The 27156-nt window shown below is 47.5% G+C and overlaps 1 protein-coding gene across 1 annotated transcript; it reads left to right on the top strand.

Moving 5' to 3' along the window:
- The first annotated feature begins 138 nt into the window (after positions 1 to 138).
- IRAK2 (interleukin 1 receptor associated kinase 2) lies at positions 139 to 26610 on the top strand. Its single transcript, XM_075184202.1, has 14 exons — positions 139 to 458; positions 1084 to 1234; positions 8765 to 8944; positions 9071 to 9181; positions 9264 to 9355; positions 10224 to 10412; positions 16310 to 16374; positions 17347 to 17458; positions 18587 to 18696; positions 19842 to 20034; positions 21182 to 21244; positions 21509 to 21718; positions 22173 to 22572; positions 25671 to 26610. Exons 2-14 carry the CDS (start codon positions 1138 to 1140, stop codon positions 25841 to 25843), a joined length of 1995 nt encoding a protein of 664 aa, XP_075040303.1. The 5' UTR covers positions 139 to 458; positions 1084 to 1137; the 3' UTR covers positions 25844 to 26610.
- Positions 26611 to 27156: the final 546 nt, after the last annotated feature.

Below are 27156 nucleotides of genomic sequence, written 5' to 3'. Positions count from 1 at the left end.
GGACACAGGTCTAAGTTAACTTCTTCCTTCCCCAAGAGACCTGGGTGTATGCAGCTAGTTACTAATGCCCACGCTTAGCTGAGAATAACTGCATTGCTCTAGGTTACCTGTGCTGATATCACTGAGTATTTCCTGTATAACTGGTTGTGTGACACTCAGGTTGCTCCAGAAAAGGACGTAACAGCTTCTCCGCCTATGTCTGTACCCGTAGATTGCCAGCTCTTACGGGAAGCAGCTGGGGGGGGATCCCCGAGTGATCTGTGGCTGCAGGAACGACCCTAAAAAAAGTGATGCAAATCCTGTTACATAAACCTGGAACAGAGACGCAGCAGAGCGTTCCCCCAATCACTGGGAGCTGTGTGAGTGACAGGCTCAGGTTACACCCAGACATTCATCTTCCAGCTTTCAGTTCTCTCACACACAGTTCACCCAGCTAACAATCACACAGCAGCAGGAAGGTAACGTATTGTTGTAGTTCAGAGACTTGTGTCATTGTTCTGTGTAATGTTTGCTGCATATTGTGGAAGTGTGTCTAAGTCTATATATATATATATATATATATATATATATATATATATATATACATTAAGTGTATAATAACTTGTTCTTCACAGAGAACCATATTCATCTGTACTTATTTCTATCAAAGAGGAAATACGGAAAATAATACATTGTATTGTTTTGCTTAGTAAGCAGAGGGAGCAGAAGGGAATTATTACGTATTAGTAATTAAGAAATACAGTTTTTTTCACCATAAGGTCCAGCATCTTGGTTTAATCATTCTCTTTTTATTCCTAATATTATCCTTTATTTGTAAACAACCAATATATTATGCAGCGTTATACATCGAGGTGATCATGATATAAGTTACATAGAATGACATGAAACGATAGGGAAAGATGGCCCTAGCCCTATGAGCTTACAATCTAAAAGGTGCGGGGAACGCTAGACACATTAGGTAGCCGTGATACAATTGTAGCTGATGGGTTAAGTGGGTGTGGCTACTGTAAGCAGCGTTATCAGCCACCAATCATGAAGCAGCCATTGGCGACTGGCGTTTATCATTTATAATTCACTTCGCAGAATAACGGAGACCTGCAACCGTATCTGTGGCCGTAGATCCAGAAGAAGCCAAACATGACGAGTCCTCTGATCACTGACATCTCTCCCAGGGTGCTGGATGACTTCTGTCGCTGCGTTGACTCTCTGAACGACGTGGAGTGGCTGCGGTTTGGTGAGTTCTTTTCTTCCTTAACCGGTTTCTCACAATAAAACACATCCACTTCCAGTGTGAGGATTTGTTATTAGAAGCTTTGGTTCCTAACAATGTTGTTTTATTATTGGGGCTAATGGCACAGTTCTAATTCTGCATTTTGGGTGTAATTCTTAGTATATGGTTATATTTAGAAAACTCCATAGTGTCACGTCTATATGCCAGTATGCTCGGTAAGTATTGTGGTTACACAGTACTCCTTCTCTTGTGTTGTATTCTTGATGTATTTTTCACTATCTCATTGTGTTTTGGGTGTATGAATAGCACAGTTCCACTTCTTGATGCAATTCTCAGTATCTGTAGGATTGCTTAGGATCCAAACATTTTGAAACAAGTGCATAATACAGATTCACTGTTACATTAAAAGTGTCTCCTCTGATCTTTTCATGTTACCTATTACAATTATATTGAATACAGATTCCAGGCAAACAACAAATTGGATCCAGGAAAGTTTCATAAAACAAACAAGGGTGACGGGGAAGCACAGAGGGGAAAGGGAAGCACAGATGGACGGGGAAGTACAGAGAGATGGGTGAAGCACAGAGGGCTAGAGGAAGCACAGAGGGACGGGGGAAGCACAGAGGGACGGGGGAAGCACAGAGGGACGAGGGAAGCACAGAGGGACGAGGGAAGCACAGAGGGACGGGGGGAGCACAGAGGGAGGGGGGAAGCACAGAGGGACGGGGAAGCACAGAGGGACGGGGGAAGCACAGAGTGACGAGGGAAGCACAGAGGGACGGGGGGAGCACAGAGGGACGAGGGAAGCACAGAGGGACGGGGGGAGCACAGAGGGACGGCCGAAGCACAGAGGGACGGGGGAAGCACAGAGGGACGGGGGAAGCACAGAGGGACGAGGGAAGCACAGAGGGACGGGGGGAGCACAGAGGGACGGGGGAAGCACAGAGGGACGGGGGAAGCACAGAGGGACGAGGGAAGCACAGAGGGACGGGGGGAGCACAGAGGGACGAGGGAAGCACAGAGGGACGGGGGGAGCACAGAGGGACGGGGGAAGCACAGAGTGACAGGGGAAGCACAGAGGGACGGGGGAAGCACAGAGGGACGGGGGGAGCACAGAGGGACGGGGGAAGCACAGAGGGACGGGGGAAGCACAGAGGGACGGGGGAAGCACAGAGGGATGGGGGAAGCACAGAGGGACGGGGAAGTACAGAGAGATGGGTGAAGCACAGAGGGGTAGAGGAAGCACAGAGGGGTGAGGGAAGCACTGAGGAACGGGGGAAGTACAGAGGGACGAGGGAAGCACAGAGGGACGGGGGAAGCACAGAGGGACGGGGGGAGCACAGAAGAACGGGGGGAGCACAGAGGAACGAAGGAGCACAGAGGAACGGGGGGAGCACAGAGGAACGAGGGGAGCACAGAGGAACGGGGGGAGCACAGAGGGGCGAGGGAAACACAAAGGGATTGTGGAAGCACAGAGGGACGGGGGAAGCACAGAGGGACGGGGGAAGCACAGAGGGACGGGGGGAGCACAGAGTGGTGAGGGAAGCACAGAGGAAAGGGGGAAGCACAGAGGAAAGGGGGAAGCACAGAGGAAAGGGGGAAGCACAGAGGGACAGGTGAAGCACAGAATGATTGGGGGAGCACAGAGGAACGGGGGGAGCACAGAGGGGTGGGGGAAGCACAGAGGGGCGGGGGGAGCACAGAGGGGCGGGGGGAAGCACAGAGGGATGGGGGGAAGCACAGAGGGATGGGGGAGCACAGAGGGGTGAGGGAAGCACAGAGGGACAGGTGAAGCACAGAATGATTGGGGGAGCACAGAGGAATGGGGGGAGCACAGAGGGGCGGGGGAAGCACAGAGGAATGGGGGGAGCACAGAGGGACGGGGGAAGCACAGAGGGACGAGGGAAGCACAGAGGGACGGGGGGAGCACAGAGGGACGGGGGAAGCACAGAGGGACGGGGGAAGCACAGAGGGACGGGGGAAGCACAGAGGGAGGGGGGAAGCACAGAGGGACGGGGAAGCACAGAGGGACTGGGGAAGCACAGAGGGACGAGGGAAGCACAGAGGGACGGGGGGAGCACAGAGGGACGGGGGAAGCACAGAGGGACGGGGGAAGCACAGAGGGACGGGGGAGCACAGAGGGACGGGGGAAGCACAGAGGGATGGGGGAAGCACAGAGGGACGGGGAAGTACAGAGAGATGGGTGAAGCACAGAGGGGTAGAGGAAGCACAGAGGGGCGAGGGAAGCACTGAGGAATGGGGGAAGTACAGAGGGACGAGGGAAGCACAGAGGGACGGGGGAAGCACAGAGGGACGGGGGGAGCACAGAAGAACGGGGGGAGCACAGAGGAACGAAGGAGCACAGAGGAACGGGGGGAGCACAGAGGAACGAGGGGAGCACAGAGGAACGGGGGGAGCACAGAGGGGCGAGGGAAACACAAAGGGATTGTGGAAGCACAGAGGGACGGGGGAAGCACAGAGGGACGGGGGAAGCACAGAGGGACGGGGGGAGCACAGAGTGGTGAGGGAAGCACAGAGGAAAGGGGGAAGCACAGAGGAAAGGGGGAAGCACAGAGGGACAGGTGAAGCACAGAATGATTGGGGGAGCACAGAGGAACGGGGGGAGCACAGAGGGGCGAGGGAAGCACAGAGGGGCGGGGGGAGCACAGAGGGGCGGGGGGAAGCACAGAGGGATGGGGGGAAGCACAGAGGGGTGAGGGAAGCACAGAGGGACAGGTGAAGCACAGAATGATTGGGGGAGCACAGAGGAATGGGGGGAGCACAGAGGGGCGGGGAAAGCACAGAAGGACGGGGGAAGTACAGAGAGATGGGTGAAGCACAGAGGGATAGAGGAAGCACAGAGGGGCGAGGGAAGCACTGAGGAATGGGGGAAGTACAGAGGGACGAGGGAAGCACAGAGGGACGGGGGAAGCACAGAGGAACGGGGGGAGCACAGAGGAACGGGGGGAGCACAGAGGAACGAGGGGAGCACAGAGGAACGGGGGGAGCACAGAGGGGCGAGGGAAACACAAAGGGATGGGGGAAGCACAGAGGGATGGGGGAAGCACAGAGGGACGGGGGGAGCACAGAATGGTGAGGGAAGCACAGAGGAAAGGGGGAAGCACAGAGGGACAGGTGAAGCACAGAATGATTGGGGGAGCACAGAGGGGCAGGGGGAGCACAGAGGGGCGGGGGAAGCACAGAGGGGCGGGGGGAGCACAGAGGGGCGGGGGGAGCACATAGGGGCGGTGGGGAGCACAGAGGGATGGGGGAGCACAGAGGGGTGAGGGAAGCACAGAGGGACAGGTGAAGCACAGAATGATTGGGGGAGCACAGAGGAACGGGGGGAGCACAGAGGGGCGGGGGAAGCACAGAAGGACGGGGGAAGTACAGAGAGATGGGTGATGCACAGAGGGATAGAGGAAGCACAGAGGGGCGAGGGAAGCACTGAGGAATGGGGGAAGTACAGAGGGACGAGGGAAGCACAGAGGGACGGGGGAAGCACAGAGGAACGGGGGGAGCACAGAGGAACGGGGGGAGCACAGAGGGGCGAGGGAAACACAAAAGGATGGGGGAAGCACAGAGGGACGGGGGAAGCACAGAGGGACGGGGGAAGCACAGAGTGGTGAGGGAAGCACAGAGGGAGGGGGGGAGCACAGAGGAAAGGGGGAAGCACAGAGGAAAGGGGGAAGCACAGAGGGACAGGTAAAGCACAGAATGATTGGGGGAGCACAGAGGAACGGGTGGAGCACAGAGGGGCGGGGGAAGCACAGAGGGGCGGGGGAAGCACAGAGGGGCGAGGGAAGCACAGAGGGGCGGGGGAAGCACAGAGGGGCGGGGGAGCACAGAGGGGTGAGGGGAGCACAGAGGGGTGAGGGAAGCACAGAGGGACGGGGGAAGCACAGAGGGATGGGGGAGCACAGAGGGGTGAGGGAAGCACAGAGGGACAGGTGAAGCACAGAATGATTGGGGGAGCACAGAGGAACGGGGGAAGCACAGAGGGGTGAGTGAAGCACAGAGGGAGGGGGGGAGCACAGAGGGACAGGTGAAACACAGAATGATTGGGGGAGCACAGAGGACTGGGGGAAGCACAGAGGGATGGGGGAGCACAGAGGGGTGAGGGAAGCACAGAGGGACGAGGGAAGCAGTGAGGAATGGGGGGAGCACAGAGGGACGGGGGGAGCACAGAGGGACGAGGGAAGCAGTGAGGAATGGGGGGAGCACAGAGGGATGGGTGAAGCACAGAGGGGTGGGGGAAGCACAGAGGGGCGAGAGAAGCACAGAGGGATGGGGCAGCACAGAGGGGTGAGGGAAGCACAGAGGGAGGGGGGGGAGCACAGAGGAAAGGGGGAAGCACAGAATGATTGGGGGAGCACATAGGAACGGGGAAAGCACAGAGGGATGGGGGAGCACAGAGGGACGGGGGAGCACAGAGGGACGGGGGAGCACAGAGGGACGGGGAGCACAGAGGGGTGAGGGAAGCACAGAGGAACGGGGGAAGCACAGAGGGGTGAGGGAAGCACAGAGCAACGGGGGAAGCACAGAGGAACGGGGGAAGCACAGAGGGACGGGGGAAGCACAGAGGGACGGGGGAGCACAGAGGGGCGAGGGAAGCACAGAGGGGCGAGGGAAGCACAGAGGGATGGGGGAAGCACAGAGGGACGGGGGGAGCACAGAGGGACGAGAGAAGGACAGAGGGATGGAGGAAGCACATAGGGACGGGGGGAGCACAGAGGGACGGGGGGAGCACAGAGGGACGAGAGAAGCACAGAGGGGCGGGGAAAGCACAGAGGGGCGGGGAAAGCACAGAGGGACGGGGAGAGCACAGAGGGACGGGGGGAGCACAGAGGGACGGGGGAGCACAGAGGGACAGGTGAAGCACAGAATGATTGGGAGAGCACAGAGGGACGGGAGAGCACAATGGGGCGAGGGAAGCACAGAGGGGCGGGGGAAGCACAGAGGGATGGGGGGAGCACAAAGGGGCGGGAAAGCACAGAGGTTCGGGGGAAGCACAGAGGGACGGGGGAAGCACAGAGGGACGGGGGAAGCACAGAGGGACGGGGGGAGCACAGAGGGACGAGGGAAGCAGTGAGGAATGGGTGAAGCACAGAGTGGTGGGGGAATCTGGGTCTCTACTTTTGGGAAGGCCTCACCTGTGTCAAATCATCCCTACAAACGACTAACATGCTGGTAGCTTTGTTTTATGGCTGTAATTAGTCAATGTATATGGGAACATAGACTTCCAGCATCTATAAACATCATTAAGCCTTAGGCAAAGAGGAAGGAGTGCTAGATTACCTGCTTATTCAGTTTATTTTATACCTATTCCCAGGACTCTCTCCCCCCACCTGTCCCCCCTGTCCCCCCTCTCTATCATGGGTGATTCATGTTACACTAGGAGCGGCTGCATCTCAGAGCCAACAGTTACCTTTTTTTCCGGATGATGACGTTCATGTTGGTGAATTCGCTGGAAGCTGTATGTTCAGATTCTTCACTTCTTTAGATAAAATGCACAGGGCTATAATTACAGTAATCTTGTGCCCTAGGCATCAATGATGCTGATTTATTGTTAGGAGAAACTCCAGCTACTGGGCACAGAACTGCAACTGGGAAAACATTTTGTGTTTAGAGGGATACAAAACGCATAACTCAGTTTACCCAAACCCAGTCCTCAGGTCCCCTAACAGGCCATGTTTTCCATATCTCCTTGCTGGAGCACAGGTGTAGTCATTACTGACTGATACAATGTAACAGATCCACAGGTGGTAGAATTATGCCACTGATCACCTAGAAAACCTGCCCCGTTAGGACATCCAACACATGTATGTACATGTACATTCTGCCTGAAAAATCCTAACAGTCGGGATTATCAATCTCTATGGTAAACTCAGTGTCGGTACATATTCAGCTCAGACGAGATACAGTAAATAACAGAAATTGTGATAATGACTTAGTGTAACAATTGCTTATTTTAAGTAATAACTGATTATTCCTCAAGATCACATTGCTGATGACTGATAATAAGTGATTATATCTGTATTCCTGTATTGTAAACAAGAGGTAGATTGTTGTTAGCCTCTGGGTCCAATAAATTTGCTTGTCCATTAGGACACCTGTCTCCTAGCCCAGACATCACATCATATGGACAAACTGTAATTTAAAGGTATTAAGGCAAGAAGTGCATGAATTCCAAAGTAACATGGTTTATTATTAATTTATATTACATTGCGGATTCTAAGTGTTCCTCCCACCGCCAACCGAGCGGCCGTTTTATGATGGCGTACTTAACCATTTGCCCGCTTAGGTGACAGTGCAGCTTTAAATAGATTTTAGGTCACATTAATACAAGGTTGTTGTAAAGGGTTAAAGTATATTATTAATAGACATAATAGACCCATAGGGTAAATTTTGTTAATAAAGGTCATTGCCTGTTTTTATTCTTTGTTAGATACACCATCTAGAATGTATCTAACGCTAAATAGATCTCTGCACACAATTGGATGTATAGTGGTATATGGGTGCTTTGCAGCTTAACCCCTATAATATTTTGTCTGATCATTTCCGAAACCATCATTCATTTTTTTTTATATTCTTTATTGAAACATTTTTCACAGATATAAACAAAAGCCAGAGAGTAATAGTTTCAATTCACAATGGATCCATAAACAATATACACGAAACACACCTCAAAAATTTGTTTCTATAATCTGTGCAATAAGTTTACAACATTCACCTGCAGGTTAAACATCGGTCTTAGTACGTTGGGTTTGGGATTAGAATATTGGCCATAACTGCAACGAATTGTTATATACAACTGGGGGTAGCACCAAGATGTTTGTGGAAGCAGCGCATGAAACGCGTAGGGTAAGCAGGGCAGACTGGGACTTGCAGTTCCACAACAGCTGACGAACTACTGTTTCCCTAAAACTACAAAAAAAATTCTGGTAGAAAACATGATTATAACATTTTTATATGGTTTCATTCAATGGGTAATAATTGATATAGTCTACACACTATGTGAAAATTATAACCCAGGTACAATTAATGTAATCATTGCTGTCACACAAGGTTTGCTACATTGTTGTACATGGTTAGACAAATGCCAGGATCCAACTAACCAATGTGGTTAAATAAACTACTGCTGGCCCCTATATTTTGGGAGTCTGTTAATAAAAACTGATACACGATCTTCCAAGTTCCTTAAAATATGCTGCTTGTTTCTGAAGTTGTGTAACTGGTTCCTGCATTCTACACTGTTTTGTCCGCCGCTACCTGGGTGTACTTTATACAGGCTATAATAATAGGTAAAACAATGTGGGCAAATGACAGCAGCACAAATAAAGTTGTATCTGCTTGTATAAATCTTATGTATCCTTCTGTGTTTGGATGCTTTATTGACTTCTGTACTAGATATAACTTATTAATGCACATGGTTAAAGCAGAAATATGTCAAAGTATTTTTTTTTTCATACCTTTACTCGATTGATTGATTGATTTTGCCTTTCTTATATGAATCATTTGTTTTTAATTTAGCATCTTTTGTCATCAATGACCAAACGACTATACAGAGGTTCTGGATGAAGCGCAGAGTGGGGGACAGTGTGACCCGGGACGTACTGTGGAGTTGGGGACAGAAATTGGCCACGGTACAAGATTTGGAAGTGATCCTTAAGGACCTGGAGCTTTTTCGGGCTTTGGATATCCTCAGCCAGTGTAAGTGGACTCTTTGGGGATTTGACCCCCAAATGTTTACTTGTGTCATTACCGTATCAAATTTCTCTAAGGTCGGTGACTTAATACTTAATGAGGTGTGATACAGTTTGGGTGTTTCTCCTATAGGTTCCTATAGTTCTGGGAAGATCTCTCCGGCTGAAGAGAGGAGAGCGGCGAAATGCGCTGGGTCGGATGAGAAACAAAGAAATTGTCGCAATGCGACTGCAAAAATTTCAGGTAATACGTTTGTGATGGGATCTTACTGTATTGTGAATCAGCGGCGGCAGTGGTGGCTTTACCGTTAGTTTATTTATTGCAGCAACGGTGGTCGTGTCACTCCCATCACCTCCCCCTCCCCCAGCAGAACTACTGGAGTCCTTGCAGATAGATTCGGTGTCCAGCACAGACAAGGTAAATATGATTCCTTATGTTCTCCCTTTCAGCTGGTCTTGATTTCCAGTCCCCATTTTTTTGTTAATGATTCTGGAATTTTGTTCTTCGGCATTATCCCACTTTTCTCAATCCATAAATAAAGGTACTATCTGATTTTTTCTATCTTGCGTCACTTTAAATGTAGGATTCATCATCATCATCACCATTTATTTATATAGCGCCACTGATTCCGCAGCGCTGTACAGAGAACTCATTCACATCAGTCCCTGCCCCATTGGAGCTTACAGTCTAAATTGCCTAAAATACACAGAGAGAGAAAGAGACTATGGTCAGTTTTGATAGCAGTCAATTAACCTTCTAGTATATTTTTGGAGTGTGGGAGGAAACCAGAGCACCCGGAGGAAACCCACGCAAACACGGGGAGAACATACAAACTCCACACAGATAAGGCCATGGTCGGGAATTTAACTCATGACCCCAGTGCTGTAAGACAGAAGTGCTAACCACTGAGCCACCGTGCTGCCGATTTTATTATCCTATTATTTCCAGTATCGTACATTAATATAAAACAAATTAAAAACAGTAGTCATGTTTATATAATGTTATAATACACAAGTGATGCTAATATCTGTATACACAGTGACTTATGAAAACGTATATATTATAAGGAATATTGCGGATATTAGAATCAGCCTCAGACTTTTTGGCCTATGTTATATGGTCACAAAGCTCCTTGGTGACTTTTAATATCGTTATCCGTTACAGTAGGGAGTGCGCACACATTTTATAGCAGTTTTTGTTGCTGTAATAAATTATTATTATTATTATGAAAATAAAATGATAGACATCACAGATCAGATGCTAAATAAATTGTGTACGATAAAAGGTGCTGAGCATCCCGCAGCAGGAGATCAGCCTGACGCCGGGGGCGTCGTGTCAGCAATGGACGCCACAGCAACTGGACACAGCAACGGACAACTTCAGCGCTGACAGGAAAATACATAGCGGTCAGTTTGCTGACGTCTTCCTGGGGCGGAGAGCAGACAAAATATACGCAATAAAGCGGCTAAAGGGGGTAAATTGTTATTTTCACATTTTATTTGTGCATCCCCCAGCACTAGAGGCAGAGAGAGAGTCTGGTGGAGAGAGGTAGTGACGTACAGAGGTGAGGGGCAGCACTAGAGGCAGAGAGAGAGTCTGGTGGAGAGTGGTAGTGAGGTACAGAGGTGAGGGGCAGCACTAGAGGCAGAGAGAGAGTCTGGTGGAGAGTGGTAGTGAGGTACAGAGGTGAGGGGCAGCACTAGAGACAGAGAGAGAGTCTGGTGGAGAGAGGTAGTGAGGTACAGAGGTGAGGGGCAGCACTAGAGGCAGAGAGAGAGTCTGGTGGAGAGTGGTGGTGAGGGGCAGCACTGGAGACAGAGAGAGAGTCTGGTGGAGAGTGGTAGTGAGGTACAGAGGTGAGGGGCAGCTCTAGAGACAGAGAGTCTGGTGGAGAGTGGTAGTGAGGTACAGAGGTGAGGGGCAGCACTGGAGACAGAGAGAGAGTCTGGTGGAGAGAGGTAGTGACGTACAGAGGTGAGGGGCAGCACTAGAGGCAGAGAGAGAGTCTGGTGGAGAGTGGTAGTGAGGTACAGAGGTGAGGGGCAGCACTAGAGACAGAGAGAGAGTCTGGTGGAGAGAGGTAGTGACGTACAGAGGTGAGGGGCAGCACTAGAGACAGGGAGAGAGTCTGGTGGAGAGTGGTAGTGAGGTACAGAGGTGAGGGGCAGCACTAGAGACAGAGAGAGAGTCTGGTGGAGAGTGGTAGTGAGGTACAGAGGTGAGGGGCAGCACTAGAGACAGAGAGAGAGTCTGGTGGAGAGTGGTAATGAGGTACAGAGGTGAGGGGCAGCACTAGAGGCAGAGAGAGAGTCTGGTGGAGAGTGGTAGTGAGGTACAGAGGTGAGGGGCAGCACTAGAGACAGAGAGAGAGTCTGGTGGAGAGTGGTAGTGACGTACAGAGGTGAGGGGCAGCACTAGAGGCAGAGAGAGAGTCTGGTGGAGAGTGGTAGTGACGTACAGAGGTGAGGGGCAGCACTAGAGGCAGAGAGAGAGTCTGGTGGAGAGTGGTAGTGACGTACAGAGGTGAGGGGCAGCACTAGAGGCAGAGAGAGAGTCTGGTGGAGAGTGGTAGTGAGGTACAGAGGTGAGGGGCAGCACTAGAGACAGAGAGAGAGTCTGGTGGAGAGTGGTAGTGAGGTACAGAGGTGAGGGGCAGCTCTAGAGACAGAGAGTCTGGTGGAGAGTGGTAGTGAGGTACAGAGGTGAGGGGCAGCACTAGAGACAGAGAGAGAGTCTGGTGGAGAGTGGTAGTGAGGTACAGAGGTGAGGGGCAGCACTGGAGACAGAGAGAGAGTCTGGTGGAGAGAGGTAGTGAGGTACAGAGGTGAGGGGCAGCACTGGAGACAGAGAGAGAGTCTGGTGGAGAGTGGTGGTGAGGTACAGAGGTGAGGGGCAGCTCTAGAGACAGAGAGAGAGTCTGGTGGAGAGTGGTGGTGAGGTACAGAGGTGAGGGGCAGCACTGGAGACAGAGAGAGAGTCTGGTGGAGAGTGGTAGTGAGGTACAGAGGTGAGGGGCAGCTCTAGAGACAGAGAGTCTGGTGGAGAGTGGTAGTGAGGTACAGAGGTGAGGGGCAGCACTAGAGACAGAGAGAGAGTCTGATGGAGAGTGGTAGTGAGGTACAGAGGTGAGGGGCAGCTCTAGAGACAGAGAGAGAGTCTGGTGGAGAGTGGTAGTGAGGTACAGAGGTGAGGGGCAGCACTGGAGACAGACAGAGAGAGTCTGGTGGAGAGTGGTAGTGAGGTACAGAGGTGAGGGGCAGCACTAGAGGCAGAGAGAGAGTCTGGTGGAGAGAGGTAGTGAGGTACAGAGGTGAGGGGCAGCACTAGAGACAGAGAGAGAGTCTGGTGGAGAGTGGTAGTGACGTACAGAGGTGAGGGGCAGCACTAGAGGCAGAGAGAGAGTCTGGTGGAGAGTGGTAGTGAGGTACAGAGGTGAGGGGCAGCACTAGAGACAGAGAGAGAGTCTGGTGGAGAGTGGTAGTGAGGTACAGAGGTGAGGGGCAGCTCTAGAGACAGAGAGTCTGGTGGAGAGTGGTAGTGAGGTACAGAGGTGAGGGGCAGCACTAGAGACAGAGAGAGAGTCTGGTGGAGAGTGGTAGTGAGGTACAGAGGTGAGGGGCAGCACTGGAGACAGAGAGAGAGTCTGGTGGAGAGAGGTAGTGAGGTACAGAGGTGAGGGGCAGCACTGGAGACAGAGAGAGAGTCTGGTGGAGAGTGGTGGTGAGGTACAGAGGTGAGGGGCAGCTCTAGAGACAGAGAGAGAGTCTGGTGGAGAGTGGTAGTGAGGTACAGAGGTGAGGGGCAGCACTGGAGACAGAGAGAGAGTCTGGTGGAGAGTGGTAGTGAGGTACAGAGGTGAGGGGCAGCTCTAGAGACAGAGAGTCTGGTGGAGAGTGGTAGTGAGGTACAGAGGTGAGGGGCAGCACTAGAGACAGAGAGAGAGTCTGATGGAGAGTGGTAGTGACGTACAGAGGTGAGGGGCAGCTCTAGAGACAGAGAGAGAGTCTGGTGGAGAGTGGTAGTGAGGTACAGAGGTGAGGGGCAGCACTGGAGACAGACAGAGAGAGTCTGGTGGAGAGTGGTAGTGAGGTACAGAGGTGAGGGGCAGCACTAGAGGCAGAGAGAGAGTCTGGTGGAGAGAGGTAGTGAGGTACAGAGGTGAGGGGCAGCTCTAGAGACAGAGAGAGAGTCTGGTGGAGAGTGGTAGTGAGGTACAGAGGTGAGGGGCAGCTCTAGAGACAGAGAGAGAGTCTGGTGGAGAGTGGTAGTGAGGTACAGAGGTGAGGGGCAGCTCTAGAGACAGAGAGAGAGTCTGGTGGAGAGTGGTAGTGAGGTACAGAGGTGAGGGGCAGCACTGGAGACAGACAGAGAGAGTCTGGTGGAGAGTGGTAGTGAGGTACAGAGGTGAGGGGCAGCACTAGAGGCAGAGAGAGAGTCTGGTGGAGAGAGGTAGTGAGGTACAGAGGTGAGGGGCAGCACTAGAGACAGAGAGAGAGTCTGGTGGAGAGTAGTAGTGAGGTACAGAGGTGAGGGGCAGCACTAGAGACAGAGAGAGAGTCTGGTGGAGAGAGGTAGTGAGGTACAGAGGTGAGGGGCAGCACTAGAGACAGGGAGAGAGTCTGGTGGAGAACGGTAGTGAGGTACAGAGGTGAGGGGCAGCACTAGAGGCAGAGAGAGAGTCTGGTGGAGAGAGGTAGTGAGGTACAGAGGTGAGGGGCAGCACTAGAGGCAGAGAGAGAGTCTGGTGGAGAGTGGTAGTGAGGTACAGAGGTGAGGGGCAGCACTAGAGGCAGAGAGAGAGTCTGGTGGAGAGTGGTAGTGAGGTACAGAGGTGAGGGGCAGCACTAGAGGCAGAGAGAGAGTCTGGTGGAGAGTGGTAATGAGGTACAGAGGTGAGGGGCAGCTCTAGAGATAGAGAGAGAGTCTGGTGGAGAGTGGTAGTGAGGTACAGAGGTGAGGGGCAGCACTAGAGGCAGAGAGAGAGTCTGGTGGAGAGTGGTAGTGAGGTACAGAGGTGAGGGGCAGCTCTAGAGACAGAGAGAGAGTCTGGTGGAGAGAGGTAGTGACGTACAGAGGTGAGGGGCAGCACTGGAGACAGAGAGAGAGTCTGGTGGAGAGAGGTAGTGAGGTACAGAGGTGAGGGGCAGCTCTAGAGACAGAGAGAGAGTCTGGTGGAGAGAGGTAGTGAGGTACAGAGGTGAGGGGCAGCACTAGAGGCAGAGAGAGAGTCTGGTGGAGAGAGGTAGTGAGGTACAGAGGTGAGAGGCAGCACTAGAGACAGAGAGAGAGTCTGGTGGAGAGTGGTAGTGAGGTACAGAGGTGAGAGGCAGCACTAGAGACAGAGAGAGAGTCTGGTGGAGAGAGGTAGTGAGGTACAGAGGTGAGGGGCAGCACTAGAGACAGAGAGAGAGTCTGGTGGAGAGTGGTAGTGAGGTACAGAGGTGAGGGGCAGCACTAGAGACAGAGAGAGAGTCTGGTGGAGAGTGGTAATGAGGTACAGAGGTGAGGGGCAGCACTAGAGGCAGAGAGAGATTCTGGTGGAGAGAGGTAGTGAGGTACAGAGGTGAGGGGCAGCACTAGAGGCAGAGAGAGAGTCTGGTGGAGAGTGGTAATGAGGTACAGAGGTGAGGGGCAGCACTAGAGGCAGAGAGAGAGTCTGGTGGAGAGTGGTAGTGAGGTACAGAGGTGAGGGGCAGCACTAGAGACAGAGAGAGAGTCTGGTGGAGAGTGGTAGTGAGGTACAGAGGTGAGGGGCAGCACTGGAGACAGAGAGAGTCTGGTGGAGAGTGGTAGTGAGGTACAGAGGTGAGGGGCAGCACTGGAGACAGAGAGAGAGTCTGGTGGAGAGAGGTAGTGAGGTACAGAGGTGAGGGGCAGCTCTAGAGACAGAGAGAGAGTCTGGTGGAGAGAGGTAGTGAGGTACAGAGGTGAGGGGCAGCACTAGAGGCAGAGAGAGAGTCTGGTGGAGAGAGGTAGTGAGGTACAGAGGTGAGGGGCAGCACTAGAGACAGAGAGAGAGTCTGGTGGAGAGTGGTAGTGAGGTACAGAGGTGAGGGGCAGCACTAGAGACAGAGAGAGAGTCTGGTGGAGAGTGGTAGTGAGGTACAGAGGTGAGGGGCAGCACTAGAGACAGAGAGAGAGTCTGGTGGAGAGTGGTAATGAGGTACAGAGGTGAGGGGCAGCACTAGAGGCAGAGAGAGAGTCTGGTGGAGAGAGGTAGTGAGGTACAGAGGTGAGGGGCAGCACTAGAGGCAGAGAGAGAGTCTGGTGGAGAGTGGTAATGAGGTACAGAGGTGAGGGGCAGCACTGGAGGCAGAGAGAGAGTCTGGTGGAGAGTGGTAGTGAGGTACAGAGGTGAGGGGCAGCACTAGAGACAGAGAGAGAGTCTGGTGGAGAGTGGTAGTGAGGTACAGAGGTGAGGGGCAGCACTAGAGACAGAGAGAGAGTCTGGTGGAGAGTGGTAGTGAGGTACAGAGGTGAGGGGCAGCACTGGAGACAGAGAGAGTCTGGTGGAGAGTGGTAGTGAGGTACAGAGGTGAGGGGCAGCACTGGAGACAGAGAGAGTCTGGTGGAGAGTGGTAGTGAGGTACAGAGGTGAGGGGCAGCACTAGAGGCAGAGAGAGAGTCTGGTGGAGAGAGGTAGTGAGGTACAGAGGTGAGGGGCAGCACTAGAGACAGAGAGAGTGTCTGGTGGAGAGTGGTAGTGAGGTACAGAGGTGAGGGGCAGCACTAGAGACAGAGAGAGTGTCTGGTGGAGAGTGGTAGTGAGGTACAGAGGTGAGGGGCAGCACTAGAGACAGAGAGAGTGTCTGGTGGAGAGTGGTAGTGAGGTACAGAGGTGAGGGGCAGCACTGGAGACAGAGAGAGAGTCTGGTGGAGAGTGGTAGTGAGGTACAGATGTGAGGGGCAGCACTAGAGGCAGAGAGAGAGTCTGGTGGAGAGTGGTAGTGAGGTACAGAGGTGAGGGGCAGCACTGGAGACAGACAGAGAGTCTGGTGGAGAGAGGTAGTGAGGTACAGAGGTGAGGGGCAGCTCTAGAGACAGAGAGTCTGGTGGAGAGTGGTAGTGAGGTACAGAGGTGAGGGGCAGCACTGGAGACAGAGAGAGAGTCTGGTGGAGAGTGGTAGTGAGGTACAGAGGTGAGGGGCAGCACTAGAGACAGAGAGAGAGTCTGGTGGAGAGTGGTGGTGAGGTACAGAGGTGAGGGGCAGCACTAGAGGCAGAGAGAGAGTCTGGTGGAGAGTGGTAGTGAGGTACAGAGGACAGAGGGGCAGCACAGGAGACAATTAGAGAGTTTGACGAGTGTGTCTCTTGGACACACGTCAGGAGATTATGCTTAGCACTCAGAAATATTTGTGTTTTTCCCTTCAGATGGAGAGCGACCCGGCGGATAGGTTACATTCCTTCTTTCAAACAGAAGCACAAATAAGTTTTCGGTAAGAGCAGAAACTCATACATACCATAGGCCAGAATGTCACCTGCCTCTAATAGTTGTCAACTTGTTATCTGTGTTACTATTTAAACCATTGGTATGTTCAAATGTTTAAAGACATGTGATCCTGAAATACTACTTGTTGCTAAACATAGAAAACATTACTTATTTTGAAACCTGACGATACCAAAGGCTACCGACCATGTCAGACTCTAGACTTATTATACTCAGAGCGTTCTTTTGGGTTTAACAATTGGTTAATCTCATGGGGATATAGGTGTGTGACAGCCCATCAGTCTACGTGGACAATATTACAGAGGAGCTATTTGCTTATGAAGTAGTCCATTTCATTTAGCGGCAAAAGAAATATTACATTTTATGTGTGTTAGGCTCTTTTATACATATTTTTGTAGATTTACATACCCCTCCCGCCAACAGATGTTTTTTTTGTCAGGACAGTCCTGGTTTCCTAAAAACAAAACGGTCATGACATATCGGGTGGGTGAATTTGGGGTGTCCTAGGCACGGATATTTTGTCCTTGTTTTTTATTTAGCAATTTTAAGAGGTATAATTTTACACCAAGGGGTAAATGTATCAATCTGCGGGTTCTTCAACACCCGCGTGTTCAGCATCTTCTGCGATTAAATTTCAAGCGGCGCTGCATTGTAAAGGGAAGTTAACCCTTTACAATGCAGCGCCGCTTGAAATTTAATCGCGGAAGATGCTGAACACGCGGGTGTTGAAGAACCCGCATATTGATACATTTACCCCCAAGTTGTGTCTGTTTTTGTTGCATAAAACAATGCATGCTTTATTTAAATATAGTAATATGGTAAAGCCAATTATGGAGTCTGTTACTTTAGCGATATATATTTCTATGTGTAACAGACAGGACTAGAACCTCTCTGTAGTTTTTGACAGTATCTGTTTAATAGCAGGAGCCTTATAGCGAATGTCTTCCCATTTATGTTGCAGTTGTAACCACCCCAATCTTCTGCACCTGTTGGGATTCTGCGTGGAGAACGACCACTACTGCCTCATTAACCAATTCATGAAGAATGGAACTCTAGAGATTGCTTTACAGGAAGTAAGTTCACCCTTTGTCACAGCTTCATCATGAAGAGCAGGCTCCCCAAATAAAATTTGAGTGTAATTATTACCTTTTGCAAAGCAAGTACTTAAAGCTATGGGTAGGTACTTAGTACTGTCAATGGACTCTCCTCTTATCTACCCACCTGACCTGGATTCATCTCCAAGCGTAACAGCCCAGAGATTGTATGTAGATTCTGGTCAGTGGAAGGTTCTTTGAACGGACAGCTGCCAATATATCCAATCATGCATAGGTAATGCTACCGGTAATTGAATTAAGGATTGTTCATTCATAGAAAAAAATAAATTGTGAGTTGGCAGCTTGATGATTCACCGCTGGTCAGATTGTTGCCAGGTCAGAGAGTTATGTAAGTGATCTACCTATGGCATATTGTGGAAAATCTGACTTGTTCAGCATGAATGCAACACACGCAGTTGACCAAATTGCACCAATCCGGTAGCTCTCTGGCAGAACAATTGGATCATTAGATTATAATGTTTGGCATTTCCGCACTTCCAAGTAGAAGAATCGCCCCAGACGGGGTTTCTGAATCTGATCCAGTAGAATCAGATTTTTATTGTGTACAGCAATTGTTCTGGAGCCAATTACAGATACAGAATGATGGTTCGGTTCGGAAAACCACCTAAATTAACGAACCAAAATCATGTAGTGTGTGACCAGCTTTTGTATCCTGTTTCGGCAAATGTTTCCTAGCTTGGCATGCACTGTGCTTAGAACATAGCCAACATCGGGTGTCAGAGGGTGGATCGGTTTATCTCTGGTGTGTTGTTTTTTTATTTTATTTTTCCTTAAGTTTTTTGGGAGGGTATTGTCTAACAGTGGAGGACACCGAAAGAAGAGCTAAATTGTTCTCAAAATACTGAAGAATGAGCTCCATGTTCTGTAAAAATACTATACTCGTCCTTAAATTAAAAATAAATTAGGACATGTCCCCAATTTATTAAAGGTGTAGTAATTTTTTTACCTTGATGTGCGTTGGGCGAACCCTCTATGCGCTTCGGTGCAAAACTATTGCATTATAACTTATAAATAAGACACACTATAATTTATTCTGCTTATCCTTTAAAGAGCCATTTCCCATGTACTATGTTGTGTATTTTACAGGCTGCATCTGACATACTGAGCTGGGACAAGAGGCTCTCCATCGCTACAGGGCTCCTCCAAGCCGTTCATCACTTGCATGAAGCTGGGATATTTCATGGAAATATTAGGAGGTGTGAGACACTTAGCTAAACAAACATTTTCTTCTTCCCATATTATAGTATCACTGAGTCACCAAATAACCGCAGGTATCTGTATAACACGTCTAGAGACTTCCCTAACTCCAGTACATACAAACAAGCACGCGTCTGCTTTTCTAGCGGATGTTATTTCTGGTTTCAGTGTTCCTACATGTCGTATATTGGTTCCTCTTTCAGTTTTCCTGCAGCTTTCAACCCTTTGAGTGCCGAAGGATTGAGAAAGATTTTAAGGCAAATAAGTTTAAGGCTCATTCCTGTGAACGCGTTTCGCTTTGCACAGGGGATGACAGAGTAATTGCAACAACACCGTCCCCCTCTCTTGCTGGTAATCTGGGAGCATGAGGGAAAGTTTTACTTTTAAAAGACCACCATAGAATATAAGCTGAGAGTTTGTGGCCATTTAAAGCATAGCATAGTGAAAGCAACTAACAAGAACCTTTTTAGGAATATAGAAGAGCATGATCAATCTGTCCACTGTTCTTAAGTATGTCAGCTCACCCAGCCTGTTGCTTATTGCGGTGGGAATTTCCAGGTACTTGAAACCATTATACCCGGCTTATAATGACTCATTCTTCTGTGCAGCTTACACTTAACAAACAGAAGAGGTAAAGTCACTGTACCGTGTACAGATATTTATGTTATGTATACAGATCGCATTCACCTGTTCTCTTTTCTGCTTCACTGAACTGTGGAGTCTAAACACTCAATATTAAGTTTATAATCTCAAAGTGGAGAACCGCTCTGACATTTTTCAGAGGTCAAATCAACTTATTTCCACTACAGATCTGCGGATTTACAGTACACGGGTTGTGTACAGTAACGGTTGACGCGTGACAATGTGTGTTCACGGGGAGCCACAGGATAACTTACTAATAAATAAGAGATGTGTTTTTGTGGCTTGTTCCCGTGTGATCTCACATAAGGCGATGCTGGATTTACAAATTCAGGGAAAGTAAGGGGTACAAAGAGGGTGAGTCTAGAACATTTTCAATGGCAGAATCAGCAGGGGCTGGCTGGCAAATTTTAGCCCAGGGGTGGGGGGGCGTGTTATTACCGAACTGGGGGTAAATGAACCTTAGGAGACCTGTGGCTCATCCCTTATTCTCTTTTCCTTACAGTTCCAATGTGTTGCTGGACGAGGATTTCACTCCAAAGCTGGGACATTCTCGGCTTTGTTTGCGCTCAGACAGACCAGCGAGTTACACACAGATGAAAACCTACGATTTGCAGAGATACCAGCCCTACCTGTCAGACAGCTTCCTGCGCAGCGGTCAGCTGACCGCGCAGACCGACATCTTCTCTTCAGGCGTAGTGAGTAGGGGAGACGATGTCACTTTACAAAACATAGAAGTGTTTCCTAGATCAGACAAACACAGGAAGTGGGGACAGTGTGCCCATCACTGACACACAGCGGAGGCGGCCATTTTCTGGTCAGATATTCACGACTACGCAGCCAATGAACTCACTAGGACATGGCTGAGGCATTGGCAATGTTTTCTTGTCAATTGATGGTCTGAAAGCCCACAAAACCGCTGCCTCCACCTTCACTTTAACTCAGCGTCTTCTTAAATTGTAACCGTAGCCTAGGAACAGTGGTGGCAGCCATTTTGTGCACTCAGATGAGAAGGGAGCATATCTAATCACTAGGAACATGTGACATCACTGATAGGAGGAACAAACTGGTTTAGGCCACAAAATGGCTGCCTCCGCAGGACATATGAGTAAAAGTCATTTTTTATTGAATAAATGTGATGTAATCTATATTTACGACAAACTTAATCAATTAAAAGTCTTAATGCTCCACCTTAAAAAAGTTAAAAAATGTTTGAGGAACATAGAAAACTATGAAAAAGTTTATTTTTAAAAATACACATCAGCGTAAAAACTTTTATTTTTTTAAACAAAGAACAAAAGGGCTATTTTACATCCTTATCATTTTTTTATTAAACACGGTGTACACTTGTCATAGTCATTCTATCAGAGACATTTTAAACTTTTATCAAATACTCTGTATCAGATTAAATTTAATTACATATTTTAGCAGAATATATTTAAATAAAACGTTATCAGTTCTTGTAAAAGTCTACACTTCATATTATATCACCACATTTCACCTGGGAGACTTTCTCACGGACTTAACCATAGTTAAATGCCTGTTTTATATGAATTAATTAACAGTTAAGTTAATTCAGTCATAAAGTCCGTTCTAAATTCAGGAGCAGAAAAATATCTCCCAGGTCAGATTGACGTCTCTGCACACCGTACATAATTGCTGATATCATGGTTTATCTATAGATCCAAGTCATTAACTTAGGATGTGAAAGAGACTCACGCAGAAATATGGCACTGAACAGTTACCAACTTGTGTTTTATTTTTCCACAAAATTATTTTTAGTGCAGTTTGTTTCTGTCATACAATGCTAGATGAAACATGTCTGAAATTTACTTCGTTTCTTAGGTTCTAGCAGAAATCATGACAGGGCTGAAATCTTGTGACAAGAGCAGAGAACCAGCGTACCTGGTAAGAGCCCTGGGGCTAGATTTATTAAACTGCGGGTTTGAAATAGTGGAGATGTTACCTATAGCAACCAATCAGATTCCAGCTGTCATTTATTTAGTACATTCTACAAAACGAAAGCTAGAATCTGATTGGTTGCTCTAGGCAACATCTCCACTTTTTCAAACCCGCAGTTTAGTAAATATACCCCCTGGTCACAGTCTCCATTGTACATATTTTCCTTTTCTTGCGCACAAGACCTAACGTAAGTTTGTGTCTTCTATCCAGAAAGATATCATTCTGTTAGAGATGGAGCAGGCAAAAATCTGCAAGGAGTCGGAATGCAACAAGATGGTGACTGCGGAGTTTCTGTGTGCAAAGGAGATTAGCCTAAAACACGTTGATACAAAGCCTGGGAGACTGCCGAGAAACGCTGCATTTTATCTGGCTTCTGCCGTCTGCTTGTGTCTAACCAAAAAGAAGATTTTGTTATCAGAGGTAAAGCAGCTTCAACATACGTACTAGAAGGCATATTATACATATATTGCAGAGTATATTTACACTGTGAGACTTTTGGTCATAACTAAATCTTGTCATCCAATTGTCGAGAGGTATCTTCTGCAAACATTGCAGCAAAAGGTCTTTCTCTAGAAGTTGGCGATAGGGGGCACTGTAGGTGTTGCTATTAACCTCTGATTTATACCAGTGCTGCACAACTGGGACTCCAAGTTCAATGTGTCATTGTTTTGAGACCCCCCCAATGAAGTTGGTTACCAGTGGAAGGTATATCAGATTCTGGGGCCCCACTTGGGCTCCCGACTCACAGCTTGCCCACCTCTCCATATATAGTGGAAGAAGCCATTTTACGGGCTAAGAACGCGGCCTATGAATTCGCTAGGAACTAGTGTCATTGCCGATTCATGAAGATTAATACTTTAATATTCCACAACAGGTCTTAGCCACGATGGAGAACGCAGAGGATGCACTCAGAATTCCTATTAAAGAGCCCCAAGTGGAGATGAGCAGCCTGAATATTCCAGAGGAAAGTGATGAATCCTTATCTATTGGTAATACAGAAGGTGACGCTGTAGAGCTGCCTAGTAGCTCCTCTAAAGCCCGGCGTTCACTCGGCTGCAGCCCGATTCCCCGGCCATCGTATTGTGCCGCAGTTAATGAAGTCCCGAAAAGGAGCCCATGTGAACTAGATGAGTCTGGTAACTACCTGTTGTCCCCTGGAGGTGTTTGGTACGATCAAGGAACCGAGCCAACGTCTTCTCAGGCCTCATCGTCAACGGCTGGACATCAAGCGGGCTCGTGTATCACCCAGTTGCCAGTACAGAACAATGACTGTGGTAATTGCAGAGGGCTATGTAGAACACCTGGGGGTATATTTACTAAACTGCGGGTTTGAAAAAGTGGAGATGTTGCGTATAGCAACCAATCAGATTCTAGTTATCATTTATTTAGTACAGTCTACAAAATGACAGCTAGAATCTGATTGGTTGCTATAGGCAACATCTCCACTTTTTTTTCAAACCCGACAGCTTAGTAAATATACCCCCTGGTGTTCTGAATGATGGAGCAAAGTCACTTAATGGGCCGGTCTGTGCCAATGTTCAACTCATGGTTGTCAACAGACAGTAAATTTACTGACGCACAGTACAAAATGCACATTCTTCACTCGTTAATAAGGAGAACAGACAAAAATACATCACAGAAGTGTAAACACCAATGATTGTGTATGGCTATTAATCCCTTATTTACAGTCCCCCTGTTGTCGTATATTCTGCTTCTACTTTCAGCTCTAGACAGATTTTCACACAGTGTGATCATTATCATCATTCATTTATATAATGTATCAAGTTTTTATTTTAGCTGTTAGTATGGTCAAAATATTTTCAACATTTTTCAGTCTTTACATACATGGTAAACCGCTGTGGTGTGATTCACCAATCAAACGTTATGAACGAATATGTAACTTTTATATTTTATATTATACAGCCTGTAGGTGTCTGTTTTCATGGCTGCATTGCACAGGTCTAACTGTTGATTAAGTGCTTAATATAGACAGTGTCAGCAGTAGTAACATCAGCATTAAAAATCATACTAAGAAGTAGAACTGTGAAAATAAAAACAAATATATCTATATTTTCTACATACATTGAAAAATTCACTTATATTTTATACAACATAATTTTTAAAACAATTTCATGCAGTTTTCACCCATCAATATTTTGGGGTCAGATGAAAGTTTAGCTAAATAATAATAATAATCAGAATTAAAATATAATTTAAATAGCCACATTACTGCATTTGAAACTTCAATTCTCAGAATCAAAATTTATTTTTCTTCATCTGTAAAGTGGTCCCAGCTATGTAATCCAATGATTTTTGAGTAGATAGTAATATGGCCATCTGTATTTAAAAGACTACCAAATGAGCAGCTGTCATGATTGACTCTTTCTGTGTCTCCCTCTCTCTGTCTCTTTCACTTTTGATCTCTCTAAATGGAATCCCCTTCCCATCAGTTTCTGTTTGTTTCATTTACTGTATGGGAGGTTTATCCCATTGCCTCAGTTTAGTTCACTTTTTTGGTATGGTTTTTAACAATGTGTAAATTATGTATGCTCTACAGGAGTAATCAAACATCAACTTCATTATTTTTTTTCTCCACTATGAAACAGAGTACCCGGCTGATTTTTTTTTGTGGTAGTAATTTATCTCTTTTTTAAACACCCCCAAAAATGGGATCCCTAATATCAATTGAATCTAGTGTTAATTATATTAGTAAAATGTGCGTTTTTTGCCGTAACAAAAAACATGAGGCAGATTGTCACGAACAGCACTCACCCGAGTCTGCGTGACGCTTATGTGACACAGGGTTAACCAAACAACAACCACCTGGTCTGTCTAAAATGATTAAATCCTTCCCTATCTATGCCACACACTAGCTTTGCGATACTAATTACCACCACCAAGGTTTTTCGGACAAGAGCTGACACTCTTATTTAGGAAGCCTTTGGTTCTCCCTAGCATTAATCTAGCACTTTAATTTACTTTAATCAGAGTTCACATAAACCACAAGGTTTGCACAGTTTCAATTAGGTAGCGTCTGGACCAAACTGTCGCGTGAATTCGTAAGAACACAGAGACTAGAACTTATTAAGTGTAATTTAATATGGAAAATACATCCACAATGCTTAAGATAAAAAGATAATAAAAGACAGACAAATATAGTGCAATTGTTTCTTATAAAATAAAAAGGCTAAAACACAGAATTGATACCTCACTTAGAATCAAGGTTCTGTTGCTGGGAGAAGCAGGAAAAATGGGACCTCTTCAATATCGAATTGACTCCCTCAGAGTGAACCACAAGTTACATTTTCAATACAGTTTTAAAACCAAGCTACAGGGCCCACAGCCCCCCCCCCCTTCATGTGACCTTATTCAGCTTGAATCTGTCATTACCATACAACCCTGTCTCTGCAGTCGGCATGTCTGGGGGCCTCCCAAACATGTGTTAGATTTCATTGTCTTGCAAGAGATATCCTCAAAGGCTTTCACCTTTGCGTCCTGCCATAAATGGTATAAGGTGCTACTCTTATCTACCAGCCCCCTCTGGGTGGTTTAACATACACAAAACCCCTTGATCTAACAGCTTCTAAAAGAACCATGTCACACTAACTTATCAATGGATTCATTTGATACAACCTATTTACACTGCAGTTATGAATTATCACTTATAAATAACTGCAAGCTCTCTATGTTCATGACACAGATAAAGTAATTTGGGGCCTGATTCATTAAGAATCTTAACTTGAGAAACTTCTTATTTCAGTCTCCTGGACAAAACCATGTTACAATGCAAGGGGTGTAAATTAGCTACATGAAAAAACAGTCAGTATTTAACTTATGTGCAAAACAGAATACTAATTTGCACCCCTTGCATTGTAACATGGTAGCCGCGACTAGTAAATTATTTAATAAATTTAAAAAACAATATTTAATCAACTAATTGTCAGACAGTCGAGATATTTAGCATAAATAGTTGTTTTGAGATCCTCTCTTAACTAAAAAAAAGTAGTAGTTTCACAACACCTGGAGTGTCACAGGTTAGCCAACATTGGTATAGTATATGATATTAACGCTGGTAGGTGGAAATAAGTATTTAGTGCTTTGTTAAGGTGCAATAAAGCATTTTACGTGCACCGGCACCTGACACTCAGTGTGTGCAGCCATTTTGTGGGCTGAACCAGACCACGCAGTGGCGCTTCATGTATGCCGCCCTGTGCGTTTCAGTAATGTCCCTGGTTCCTAGTGACCGGATAGGCTGCATTCTCCCACAAAATGGCCGCCTCCACTGTGTGTGGGTGACCGATGTACTTTAACTTGGTTGGGTTCTACTACATTAGCTATTTTTTTGCGTCCAATATAACTTGGTGAGGATTAGTCTTTATGTTCCATTTGGTCCAATCTTATAGTAACTTATCTTTTTGTCTGACAGAAATCCGTGATCCATCTTGGGGAATAAAAGTTAACAAACCAAAAATGAAGTTGATGGAGGACATTGAGCTGTACGAGGAGGAGAAGGTGGACAGCTCCGTTTTCTTCAACTCTGATTGAGTTTAACCTGTCTATACACAGCGTAGGCAGCCATCTTGTGGGATGAACCAGTATTCAAGATTCGAGAGGCTCGGACAGTCCGCATATCGATTGTCGTATCGGTTTCATGAACCAGAACGAAAATTTGTTGGAATTTCTCAAAATGGCCAAACTTCAAACACAGAAGAGACCAAAGTTCGATTGTAAAAAAATAAATAAATACAAATAATTTTCCGTTAAACAATATTATTTAAAAAAATTACGAACCACAAATTCTGATTGGGATGTATTTAAATTTGAGGAAACCTATTTATGACCGTTGAATCGGTGAAATTAGACAATGTCAACTTGGTTCTAAATTATCGAGCAACACTACTCTCTTCTCTCTGGAAACTAGTGCCTCAAGCCTCACTAGATCCTGGGGAACTGATCCCTCACAAAATGGCTGCCTCCACTATGAGTAGGCGATTATTATACCATTAAATATTGACATTTTCTGGGAGCCCTCTTCCACTACCTCTGCAGACACTACCTCTAAGGAAATCAGCCAAGTCACTGGAACAGGTTGCTATATGTTCATTATACCTGAGGACTTCTCTTATTGTACCTGAACCACAAGCGGTGGGACAAGCTCCGCCATCAGTGCCATTTCCATCTCTGCCTCCACAGTGCACGGTTATATCTCTTGGACTTTCAACAGTAACTTTTTTTTTACTCTGACATAAATATTGGTTTTATAAATCATGTAATAATAAAATATAGTACAATGTGTACAAAGCTGTCCTTTATCTGCCTTGCCGTTTTGTAAATATGGTGGTGATATGCAACACACATGGGTGTTATGGAAGGGGCTCCTATCATTTTGAAATTATTATTTTTTGGGGGTGGGTGGCATTTGCTATATGAGGGGAAGGGTTGGCCACCCCTTTGATAGGACACAATCCCATAGAATAGCAACAAAGACAACTGTACTATACACACATTAAGTAAAATTGTCATCCCTGTCCATAGTGAGAGCTCCCCAGTGACATCCCGTAGACTTAATGAACAATGAACCAGTATTGCTCCAAGGAGAATGCTGCAGGGTGGTTAGTAAATATGGTGCAAAAGAAGTAATGTCTAAATGGCAACTTCCAGCTATTCTGACACCTCTATAAATGTACCTCAAAATATCAGTGACCTGTCCCCAGTAACACATCACCTACTGCGGGTACCCCTAACCCTCTGCACCCCTGGCTGCATGCACCCCGTCTCTCTGCACATCTGGCTGCCTGCACCTCTGCACCCCTTGTGTCTCTGCACATCTGAATCTCTGCACCAGTTATCTCTCTGAC

Source organism: Mixophyes fleayi, chromosome 8 (genome assembly GCF_038048845.1).
Source record: "Mixophyes fleayi isolate aMixFle1 chromosome 8, aMixFle1.hap1, whole genome shotgun sequence".
NCBI lineage: Eukaryota > Metazoa > Chordata > Amphibia > Anura > Limnodynastidae > Mixophyes > Mixophyes fleayi.
Note: the sequence above shows the minus strand (reverse complement) of the source record. Positions and strands in the feature narration are given on the sequence as shown.